Source organism: Nelumbo nucifera, chromosome 7, assembly GCF_055504915.1.
Source record: "Nelumbo nucifera cultivar China Antique chromosome 7, China Antique-T2T, whole genome shotgun sequence".
Taxonomy (NCBI): Eukaryota; Viridiplantae; Streptophyta; class Magnoliopsida; order Proteales; family Nelumbonaceae; genus Nelumbo; species Nelumbo nucifera.
Window position 1 is genome coordinate 4,923,505 of NC_142655.1, and position 13,284 is coordinate 4,936,788.

The following is a 13,284-nucleotide window of genomic DNA, read 5'->3' on the forward strand; positions in this document are numbered from 1 at the left end:
CCCGCTCACGCATGATGGAAAGACAGAAACACCCTCATTAATTATATTTTGATTTTTATCTTAATAATCAACTGTTTCATTGTCTTTTTACTAGGGACTTGCCACTTAAATAAAAATAATTTTACCCAAGTAAACTTCAACGTCATTTCTAATGATAAGGGCCCATTATTTTTTTCTTTTCTTTTTCTTTCTTTTATTATATTTTTTCAAGTGTTACGTATTACTGAATAAAATGGGATTAAGGGGTCCAAACAGGGTGTACGTGAGGTCCACTAGGAGTGCTTGGGTTTCGGGTTGAGATTTTGTCAAAATTTGAGCGGATTCAAAAAAATCCAAGCTCAATGCAATGTAAAATCTCAAATCGATACTAACATTTGCCCCTAAGGCTGAATTTGGAAGGAGTACAAATGCAAAACATAGAGTACAAAACCTTATATTTTATATTATTTTACATTTATTTATGCTGTACATATTTACATTTATACTCTTTCAAAACTGAGCCTAATTCCCTAAAGTTCACTGACCTTGCCAATGAGAGCTTTCACTTGTACGAATTTGATCCCACACCTCCATATAATCGAAGCCATGCCAAATGATCAATCCACATCCACATTTAACAAATCTCTCTCTCACATTCAATCATTGATTCATTCATTCGTTCATATAATAAAAACTCATAACAAATATAATGTTTAACTGGATATTTGAATTGATCTATTATCATTTATATAATGATAATTATAACACAAACGCCATTCATTCATTTAAGAAGCCAACTACTCAACGTGGTCCAGTGCTCCTAATTTGATGGCATCAGATCAGGCCTTTAAGATGGAGCCCACTAACCTTATTCGGTCAATGGCATCTACCAATACCAATTATACTTTCAATCTTCAGAGGGTGTCAAGCAAAAGACATTTTCCGTACTCTGTAGAGCGAGATACAGTCACAATATACGCGGTTAAAGAGGGAAAAAAAAAATAATAAGACTTAGCCCTACTCATACCTACCAAAACCTAGTAGTTTGAACATATATATCCTTCTTGACTTTGTTCATTGGCACAAGAGAGGTGAAAATGACAAATGAATTTGTGGAGGGTGGCATAGCTACATCAAGCTATTCAATGCAATGGAGATTGGAGATTGGAGATTTTAGATTATAATATTATAAGAAGACTTCAGACTTCAAACTTCTTATTTTTCACTAAACAAATGCATCTACTTGTTTGTACAGTTCAAAGGATCACTATATAAAGGGGCTACCATCCCGTTTCAAGTCATCAGAAAGTAGTCCTTCCATCTTCCCTCTACAACAGGAGTTCATCAGTTTCATCTCTCTCCCTGAATTGGGGAGCTGTGGTGGTTATTGGCCCCGTGGCTATTTCAAGTTGCCTGACATGGGGCGGCCATGGCCTAGCCTACTTTCTGCCTTGGCAGTTTGCTTGGTAGCCACCTGCGTTGCGGCGGAGCCTTACTCCTATTCTTCTCCACCTCCGCTTTATCCTCCACCACCACCATACTACTATAAGTCACCCCCACCGCCATCGCCGTACCACTACAGGTCTCCTCCACCACCATCTCCATCCCCACCTCCACCTTATTACTACAAATCACCACCTCCACCATCACCTTCACCCCCTCCTCCTTATCATTACAAGTCTCCTCCTCCTCCATCTCCATCACCTCCCCCTCCATACTATTATAAATCACCCCCTCCACCCTCACCATCACCACCTCCTCCATACTACTACAAGTCCCCACCTCCACCATCACCATCACCCCCTCCGCCTTACTACTACAAATCACCACCTCCTCCAGTAAAGTCACCTCCTCCTCCATACTATTATAAGTCTCCTCCGCCTCCATCACCTTCCCCTCCTCCCCCGTATTACTACAAATCCCCACCACCACCATCCCCATCTCCTCCACCTCCTTACCACTACAAATCACCACCTCCACCTGCAAAATCCCCTCCCCCTCCATACTATTACAAGTCACCTCCACCTCCATCACCCTCCCCTCCTCCTCCTTATTACTATAAGTCACCTCCTCCACCTACAAAATCCCCTCCTCCCCCATATTACTACAAATCACCACCTCCACCCGTAAAATCACCTCCGCCACCTTATTACTATAAATCACCACCTCCACCTGTAAAATCTCCTCCTCCCCCATATTACTACAAATCACCGCCTCCACCCGTAAAATCACCTCCGCCACCTTATTACTATAAGTCACCACCTCCACCTGCAAAATCTCCTCCTCCCCCATATTACTACAAATCACCGCCTCCACCTACAAAATCACCTCCGCCACCTTATTACTATAAGTCACCACCTCCACCTGCAAAATCTCCTCCTCCCCCATATTACTACAAATCACCACCTCCACCTACAAAATCCCCTCCTCCCCCATATTACTACAAATCACCACCTCCGCCAGTAAAATCACCCCCTCCTCCATACCATTACAAGTCTCCTCCACCACCATCACCCTCTCCTCCCCCTCCTTATTACTACAAGTCACCTCCTCCACCTTCACCATCTCCTCCTCCTCCATACCATTACAAATCACCACCTCCTCCATCACCATCCCCACCTCCTCCATACTACTATAAGTCACCACCTCCTCCATCCCCATCACCTCCTCCTCCTTATTATTACAAATCCCCACCACCACCTTCCCCATCACCTCCTCCCCCTTACTATTATAAGTCACCACCTCCTCCATCCCCATCTCCTCCACCTCCTTATTATTACAAATCACCACCTCCTCCCTCTCCATCACCTCCACCTCCATACTATTACTAGTCTCCCCCTCCACCATCACCATCACCACCTCCTCCTCATGTGTACTATTATGCTTCCCCTCCACCTCCTAAAGTCTACTAGGCATGATATGCCTCTCTTTGATTCATGTTAGGTTACCTTTTATACTTAAGCATTTGCTATCCCACATGTTCCATATATATTTCGTGCAGCTTATGGAAGACTAGTGAGAATAATAATGGATATTTCAAGCAGTTATCCATTTTGTTATGAATAAAAGCTAGGTCTGGGAATAAAAGCAGTAACACTGCTAGCTGTGATGGTTAGCATTTCTATTTATGTAACACACATTCTGTAATCTTTCCCAATGAATAATTAAGTATAGCAGAAAACTATGCGCACTTTCCTATCGTGGCTATGGTAGCTTACATAGAACATTCATTATGTTTTTTTTTTTTTTTTGCCCTCATCATATAAATTGAACTAAATTCTAAATTAACTATGGAAAAGTTTGAATTGCCTGCCAATCAATTATGTGCAAATCAGCTTTCTTCAAAATAGAGATGCCAAATGTAATTCTACCGAGGCAAACAATGTCGTCATAAACAAGTAATTTGTTACTACAATTGGTTGAGAGTATTTTAACTTTTTGACTAAACCTTTCGTTGATTCAAGTCTCACGAATAATTGCCATGCATGGTTGGTATAACAAGTAGAGTTCAAATTATTATTTAGGCACTAATAATTGCCATGGTTGAAATCATATATAAACAGAGAGATTGGGTTATCAGTCCAAAGCATTCCATTCAATAAATTAAGAACTTAATACCCAAAAAAAATTAAGAACGTGATTAGTGATGCTATTGGTAAGATCAAATCCAGAATGTAGGGCACATGCAATTTACACTGGCATCAATAGATGGGGGTGCAAATGGACTAACTTTGTTTAGTTTGTTTGTGAGTGTAAATCCTGGCTTTGTTTAGTTTCTTTTGCATTGGCATAAATGTATAAAAGTGCAAATGGACTTTTGCTTTGGACTTAACCTTGTTCTATTTGTTTGTAAGAAGTAAAATAGAGAATAAAATGACGTGGCCTCCAATTTATATGAAAGAGAAATGAGACACCAACTGAAGGGGGATAAACTTTGGCTGTTGGAGCCCAACAGCATAGGCTGTTGAGGCAGTTTCTGGGCTGGGCACTTATTCACACCTATGCTTTGGTTTTTAGTTAAAATAAATTAAGATGTAATTACTAATTTATCCATTCTCATGGTAGCAAACATTCCCAGAAATTCTCTCAACAGCATAGGCTGTTGGCCCCCAACAGTTAAAGTTTTTCCACTGAAGGGTGGCTCGACTGGCATGCTAGCTGGTTTGTTCCAGCATAGACGCAGATTCAATTCCTGCAAACCACTGATTTTGAGGAGGTTATTTGTGTTAAGTATCACCAAATACCAAAAAAAAGAAAGAAAGAAATTAGGCCGCAGAAATGGAGAAAGGTTATTTAGTTGTGAAAAGTAAGATAGGAAGCAAATTGTCCCGCTTTATCTGAAAGAGAAATTGAAGTAGGACGAAGTGGTGTAATTGCATCATTTAATGGATGCAAATTAAATGAGACAAAAAATGCACATTTTTCACCAGATAGAAATGCAAATTATAGTCACAAACAAACAGATGCAAAACTGAACTGGGTGCATTTATATGCAGTTCAGATTTGCAATGCAAACAAATGCAGCATGTGAAGTAAAATGACGTAGTCCCCACTTTATACGAAGGAGACTGAAAATGGGAAATCACGGACTAGGATGAATGTGATGCAAATTTAACATCAGTATTTGGGATACAAAATTTACACTTATTACAATATTACGCATAAGTATAAAATTTACATCCGGTTGAAATTTGCACCGCAAGTAATCTGAGCCTTAGTTTGCTAAGCCTAGATTAATCCCTGTTGGGCTCAATGGGCTGGATGGCCCATGATTATTATCTATCTCCACCTCTAGATGTCTAGATGAGGCCCAATCACCCAATTGATTGTGGGTCTAGATCATTCATACATGAATGAAATACAATGGTAATAGAAGAGGAAGACCTCATACCTCATCCCAGTTAGAGTAAGGAAGTATTCATTGAAGCATGGTCTTAATTTTCAATGCCAAACTTTATTATGGTCATCATCATCGTCATCATGATTATTGCTCCAATTTGATGGAAGAAATCAACACGATGATTGCTCCAATTTGATGACATCAAATCTGATTATTGCTTGTAACACAAAAGAAGATGAGACAAATCTCTAATTCATTCATACCTCCTGACTTTAATTGTAATTTCAACACATCTTCTTGACTTTGTTCTTGGCATAAGAGTCATATGATAACGATACATGTAATAAGGGTATGGACCGATTTTGGATTGGACCCTTTTAGTTCAAAATCAATTTAGACAGATTGGACGGGTCAACAAGACATATTAGATTGGATCAATCCAGTTCAAAATATTTATTAGATTGGATTAGACCTAATCCGTCCGTAATAATTTATATTGGATTGGATTGGATTAAGCCAATATCTGATCTATTGATATAAGATAAAAATACAAGTATTAATGGACCAGGTTTGAGTTGAAATCAATCTAAATCAAAACAAATTTAAACAAATTGGATGGTCCAGACATTGAATTGGACTGACCCGTTTATAATAGACTCACATTGGACTGGATCAGATTGGATCAAATCCAGTCCAATTAACACCCCTAATAATCATGAATTTGAGGATTAATTGTAGTATCTCAATATCAACCACCGAATAATGTAATGTAGGCTTTAGATTATAATATTAAAAGACAGGTTCAGACTTCATATTTCTTATTTTCATCAAGGGCTGTTCGATAACATCTGAAAATGCTGAACTGAAAAGCTTATTGTTTTGTCTATTACTAGTGAATAAGTTTTTAAGAAGGCTGTTGGCTCTTTAAACTGAAATTGTGCAGATCACTACGCCCTTACAAATTTTATTATTTAGTTATTGTAACAATTAAATGTCAAAGCAATAAGTCTTTCAATTCAGCAACTTCAGCTGTTATCAAAAAGTTCACTGCCACCCCGTCTCCACCACCATACTATTATAAATTCCTACCTCCACTCTACTATTATAAGCATGGTTTTCAAAACTGACCCGGTGACTGAACCGATCAGGGGTTTAGTTACCGGGTTGAACAGTCTGATCGTTCGAATTGAACGTTCAGCCCATTCTAACAAAAAATGTAAAAAAATAAAAAATGGTCAAAACTGTTCGAACAGTTAACTGCCCAATCCAGCAGTTCGCTGACCAAAATCAACAGTTTTAAAAAAAAATCCAGTTTTTGGGGAAAATGGAACCAATCACCTGACTGATTCCCGGTTTTCCGGTTCGATCTAATTTTGAAAACCATTATTATAAGTCTCCACCTCCTCCATCACCATTGCCCCTTCACCATACCACTAAAACTCCACCACCATCTCCATTACCTCTACCACCAATATTCTATGTTTCTGCTATCAGTTTGCTGCATGTTTTACACTTGTTTACATTGAACAAACCATTGCCATGTCAGCATAACACATGCTTGGTGTGGCTAATAGTTTGGCTAGTTAGTTGAGAAATCTATGACATATAATCCTAGCTAATGGGACACTTGTCCCTGACCTAACGAGCTGAATTGGTCCATGTGAGACTAAATCCAAATTTTTCTTGTTACCGTTGGGGTTGCTCTAACAGTAATATATTTTAACGTTGGATGGAGTCCACATTTATAAATAAGCGGTCCTACTCGATCTAGAGCGAAATACACCAACTCTACAATCAAACTTGGAAGAAAATAAGCTAGAGATCACATCGAACCTCTGCCAAGCTGGGTCATTCTGAGTTCTTTAATCTTATGATAAAAGTGCCAATCAAGTGTCTTGCCCTTTTTTTTCTGCTTCTGTAGTGTACAGGAGGTTTCAGGTATGGGATTAACAAAAACTGGTCGGGTTTGAACAATTCAACTGGTTTTCTATAACTCGCATGGTTATGGCTATCTAGAAACTTAAAATGAGAATAAAAGGCTTTAAACTCGTAACCTCTTATCTACATTTATTAGCTTATAATCATTAGCCCAATGCATCTTTTATAACCATTTGTCTCTTTTGATATAAATCAATGTTTTTGAACTATCGTTAATAACGGCCAGACCATTCAGCCTTGAAACTGTTCAGGCAATCGATTCTATTTCACCTTTAACTTGTTTCTGGGTCAAAAACTGTTGATTTGGTCAGAAAACCATTGACCCGGGTGGTTGAACCGTGAATTCGTTCAACCCAAACAGCAGTTCGTGGTTTAAGAAAGTTGTAGAGGATAAAGAAGGAAAAACTGAGACACGAACTCAGATTTGAGATCCAGCAGAGAGAGGGAGAGAAAGAAGAAGAAGAAGGAGAAGATTGCAGAGGTTGGAGAGAAATCAACCTCAGTTATCAGATCTTAGATTTAAGATCTGATCTGTTGCTGCTGCCTTGCCGTCGCCAGTGAGCGTTAAATCCTCCTCTTCCTTCTTCCCTCCTTCCCTCCTTCCTTCCTTCCTTTCATTTCTCTCCTTTTCTTTTTTTCCTCTCTCATTTCTCTCCTTCCTTTCTTTTCTTCTTCTTTCGTTTTTTCTTTCTCAGCCCACAACCACAGTCTCTTCTCCTTTCTCATATAAAACTTTTAGTGCCCATGGAGATGTGATTAATAAAATACAATGTTTTCGAATCACCATTGACCTAGACGGTCAAACCGGGAACCATCCATGCAATTGGTTCAGTTTTATCCCAAACCCAATCTTTGACAAAAAAAACTGTTGAATTGGTCAATGACCCGTTGACCTGGGCAATCAAACCATTGACCCATTCGACCTGCGCAACAGTTTTTGGCTGTTTTTTATTTTAATTATTTTTTTTTTATTTTTTGTCAGAACGGCCCATCCATTCAAACTAGATGATCAAACTACTAACCCAGAAACCAGTGGCCAAAACTGTTCCGGTTCTGGATCATTTTTAAAACATTGATAAAATAAACAAAAAATAAAAAGAAATAAAATATTTGTCATATTAAAATAATTTTTTTGAAGCCTGCCATATTAAAATAATTGAACTTCATTGGAGAGCTCCCGTATTTTGACCCGACTAGAAACCCTTTTTTCTAGTTGAACCTTTTTGACTTGGGATCAAGGAATTGCCAAAGCCCCACACTAGCTTATTTTCTGTTGAAAAAAGGCCATTACTCAATATTGATCCCAAATACATGGAGTCTTTAGAGGGGTAGGTTGGAGATGGTCCTAACCTTTGACAATTGGGGTTTTCATAGTTCAGTCCACCCTTAGGGTGGAGCTAAAATTTTTAGGGCGGATTAAATCCTGCCTATGGATTGATGTCAAATTTACAAACAGGATGCAATTTATAGGAGGGCTACTAGCAGACAAGGAGGGAGCTGCAATTCAGATTTCTGAGGTGAATTGCAATCCACTTAGTTTTCAGACTTGACATACTTGTCAATTTGAAAATTTACTATTAAAATAAGTAAATGACTGCTTCAAAATACATTGAAAAAAAAATCAGATATGTGAAACGTTCCTATATGCATCAGGACTCAAAATGTGGCAAGGCAAAGGGTAGGCTCTGTTTCTTATTACTTTTCTTAAATTTGATTTTCATTAGATTTTAGTTTTTTTTTTTTTTCAAAATTTACTCCAGGTGGACCATCTTAGTATTTTATTATAACCCGCATCAATAAAAAAAAAAAAAGAAAAAAAGAAAAAAAAAAGTATATAGGAAGGATATATCCCACCTTGCCCCAGACCCTCACTAACTCTACCCCTCCCAGAATATAAAACAAAAAGAGGATCAAATTCAAAACCTGATTCTAAGAATCCTTTTGACGTGTTGCCTTAAGTCCAATCTGCTGTTATATATAGAATCTCAAATGACCGTCTTCTATGCCATGTTAGCTAAAGCATCCCCAGCCTTGTTAATTCATTTCCCTGTAAGCATGAGACAATTAAAAAATGATATTTTTATTGTAGACCAGACCCATAATGCTTTGAAAGCAAATAGTGAATTTCCCAGGCCTACACATCATGGGTTGTTTGTTTGGGCTTAAATGCCTCCTAAACATCAAAACATAGAGCAAATTAAGCCAAGTCAAGAGCCAATTTATCGAGGAATAACTAACCGAATTCGAATGGGATAAGGTAATATTCAAATTCAAATCCGATTAAAAAAAATTGATATCCGATTTTGATTTGAAATTCGACGGATATCAAAAATTAATATTTTAATTTGAATGTGATTAAATATTCGAATATTCGATTCAATTCGAATTCAACTAATTAATTATTTTAGGTAATTAATAAATATTTTATTTATATAATTTAATTAATATATGTATACATTATATAAAACATTTAAAAATTTTATATATTATATATAAGAATTAAATAATCAGTTGAATTCAGATATTTATCGAATCGAATCAGATTATATCCAAATTCGATTCGATTATGTTGAATCTCAAATTCGAAATCGGATTTTCAAATACCATTGACACCTCTAAGAATAACGAATGCCATCGACACTTGAACCCAGCCCTATCTTGGTAGGTTCATCAACGTTGGAATCGGAATCGCTTTGGTTTAATGGTTTGACCATCCTGTTTGAATGAATGATCAGCTACAATAAAAAAATAAAAATTGGCTAAAAGACATTATTCGAATCGGGTTGATGATTCAAGACTTCAAGTGGTCGAATTAATGAATTATTGACAAAATCAACGGTTTTCGGCAAAGTAACGATTCATGGATGAAACGAAACCGATTGCTTAAGTTAATTGATTTGCAGGCCGAACAAGGGTGGCCTTTGCCAATTGCCATATAGATGTGCAGAAACTTCTGACTGTTGCCCGAATTGACCAAATGCTGGGCGATTGGACGCGGTGAGAGACTGGGAAAAGAGAGATAATCAGATATACCAAATTCATACATCAACCAAAACCAGTTCTTCTCGGGCACCATTTTTCTTTCTCTGACTCCATTTTTCTTGAAGCTTGACTTGTTCGTTCATGGACCGACCGACGTGAATAAAATGCATGTAACTACAGAAAGGTGGGTGTCCCATTTTCAAGCTGTTGAAAGAAATGAGATTCTAGATTATAACAATACATAGATTAGGTAAGTTTGGAAAGGTCAAATATTAATTAAAAATTGTGTTCTTTTCTATAATGACTGACTGAAGAGATCACTATATAAAGGGCTAGCACATATCCCTCATTTCAAGTCATCATTAAGCAGTTTTCTGATCTTCTCTACTAAAGGAGTTCGGTTCAGCTCTTGTTTTCCCTGAACAGGGGACTTGTGGTTCTTGGCCTGGTGGCCATTTTGGCATTTTCAGTTGCCAGCCATGGCCCAGCTTTGGCCTAGTTTATTGTATTCCTTGGTGTTTGGCTTGGTAGTCACTAGCGTCGCTGCAGACGATGAGCCTTATGAGTACAAGTCCCCACCACCACCATCTCCATCTCCACCTCCTCCCTACTACTACAAGTCTCCACCACCTCCTCACTACCATTACAAGTCACCCCCTCCGCCATCTCCGTCGCCTCCTCCTCCCTACTATTATAAGTCTCCACCTCCTCCATTCCCATCACCTCCCCCTCCATACCATTATAAGTCACCCCCACCACCTTCACCCTCACCACCTCCCCCATATCACTACAAGTCACCACCTCCACCTTCACCATCTCCACCGCCTCCATACTACTACAAGTCGCCTCCTCCGCCATCGCCATCTCCTCCTCCACCGTATTACTACAAATCTCCACCTCCACCTTCACCATCCCCTCCCCCTCCATACTACTACAAGTCCCCACCTCCTCCATCCCCATCACCTCCCCCTCCATACTACTACAAGTCCCCACCTCCTCCATCCCCATCACCTCCCCCACCTTATTACTACAAATCACCACCACCTCCTTCACCTTCACCACCTCCTCCTTACTATTACAAATCTCCACCTCCTCCATCAAAATCACCACCTCCACCAACCTACTACTACAAATCTCCTCCACCTCCCGAAGATGACTAAGACATATAGTTAACTCTATGTCTAGTGTTTAATTCTTCATTTATAATATTTTCTATGTTGCAGAGAGATCGATGATTGTCGGAGCTAATAAGGATAAGGACATTTGACCCCTGTCCTTCTGATCTCTGATACAGGAATAAAGGATCTCTAAGCATATTACTGTCTTGCAGTTCTTTTACATACACAGTACTATAAATAAGTTAGAATTATTTATATATAGACAATAAAGCATAATGTAATTAACTTTGGTTTTGAGTGAATTGAAATAATATTGGAGCTCAGACTCCTTCAGTCATTTTGGTATGTTTTCATTTTCCATGATTCTAGAATTATACGTCACACTTGTTTTAGTGCTGGAGTTGTTGATTTTTCTTTATATAATTAATAATTTGCTTTGCTTTTATTTCTTCCTTATAATTGTCAAGGTTTGAAAAGGGGATAGATTGACCAATTAGCACTTTTTTTTCTTAGGATTGAGTCCAATTTGTGCCATGACCGTTGACCATGTAGAAGCCTGTGTATGGCTACTACGATTACCTACTTAATTTAATATATAATACACCCGAATAAATTAATAATAAACTAAATTGTTAAATGATAATTAGCATACGAAGCAGAGATATATAGAAGCTAGCACACTCAGAACCACGGACGGCTGTTGATGAGAACGTTTACAAGGGAACTCTTTTCTCTTGATCATTCTTTTGACCCAATTCGATCTAATATCGGAACCAGTCGGTATAATAATCCTGGCAAAGGTATAATAATTTCACAAGGGTGCATGTTTGAGAATAAAAATCTATTCACTAACAACCTTACCTAAGTCCTCGAAAGAACATCGGGCGATGAACATCCATACCTCATGCTCAAGTTTAATTAATTAGTCAATTATAATAGGGCGATGAACATCAAACACTATATCACTTGGTTTTGGGGGGCTTTGCAGTTGTTCTAACCTAAAAAGTTCCTAGTTATTAGATGAAATCGTTGAATAATGGTTTCTTGATATTATCTAAAAATTCTTGCGACTCCAAAAGGGGGAATGTTCTGTGGGTAGCCCAACCGAATTTCTGTCTGAACCCTTGGGGAAAGCTTGATAGAACTGAAAGGCGGATGACAGTATATTGGATTGGACCCCATCCAGTCCAAAATCAATTTGAACGGACCAACAAGATATATTGGATTGGACCTGGTCTGTCCGTAACAAATTTATATTAGATTGGGTTGGATTAAGCTGATATCAGATCCATTGATATAAGATAAGAATATATTTGTCAATGAATCGGTTTTGGGTTGAAAACAATCTAAATCAAAATGAATCTGAACAGATTGAACAGTCCAGACATTGAATTGAACATTCATTAGATTGGATTGCACCCGGTCCATTTATAATGGACTCACATTGGACTGGATCGGATTGGACCAAATCCAGTTCAATATTTGATATATAAATGTATATATATATATGTATATACACCAAAATAAGCATGTTGGGTGCTGAGAATATGAATAACGAAGGAGAATGGAGATGGAATGACAACTTTTTGTTCTTTCAATTATGATGCCATCTCCATGACAGCACACGACATGGCACATTCAAACTAGACAAGAATTGAAATCCCGTGAGCCATAGCAATTATTAATGGGAGGTCCCATTTGGCTTCAAAAATTCTTTCATTTTTTTTTCCAAAATAAAAAATGGTATCTACAACTAATGGCTATCTGGACATGCAAGAAAAGAAGTAAAGACAAAAACCATTTTCACAATAATCACAAGTTACACGTACTAAGCTGGCAATCCAATTGTTTTCTCGTTTCTGATCAACTTCAGAGTATATTTCACGCAGTCGGATGTTGTGCAGTAAGAGAAATTATATTAAAGGCAGTCCACAGGAGAGAGAGGTTGCAAATGGAGAATTTATTTCCAATTAATTAGTTCCAACATCTTCAAAAGATGTAGAATGCACATTCAAACAAAAGCGAGACGTACAATAACTATTTTCTAAACCACTGATACCAAAACAAAATAACAAACCAAATGATGATTTCCAGGCTGAATCTGGATAGCTCCTTTTAATTTCACCTGATCAGTTCTCTTGCCCAGTACATCATCATCTATGCTTAAAAGCCGTTTACAACTTCTTTATTCTCAAATAGGCTCTTCTCCAAATGGAACTGATGTAATCCTGCATTATGCATCATCTCTTTGGATATAAATTCATGTTATTAGATATACATATATAGACCAGTTGAAGGTAGAGTAGGAATTTGCAGTAAAATATATATGGAGGAGGAGGAGATGGTGTGTAGTAGCATGGAGGATGCGGAAATGGTGATGACTGAAATCAGACTTTAGTAATATAAAGGCAGCAACCAATTAGGTTG

At 38.0% G+C, this 13,284-nt stretch overlaps 1 protein-coding gene across 1 annotated transcript; it reads left to right on the forward strand.

Moving 5' to 3' along the window:
• The first annotated feature begins 1,266 nt into the window (after positions 1-1,266).
• Positions 1,267-11,194, forward strand: LOC104597752 (uncharacterized). Its single transcript, XM_088891457.1, has 3 exons — positions 1,267-2,809; positions 6,741-6,757; positions 10,166-11,194. Exons 1-3 carry the CDS (start codon positions 1,398-1,400, stop codon positions 10,897-10,899), a joined length of 2,163 nt encoding a protein of 720 aa, XP_088747583.1. The 5' UTR covers positions 1,267-1,397; the 3' UTR covers positions 10,900-11,194.
• Positions 11,195-13,284: the final 2,090 nt, after the last annotated feature.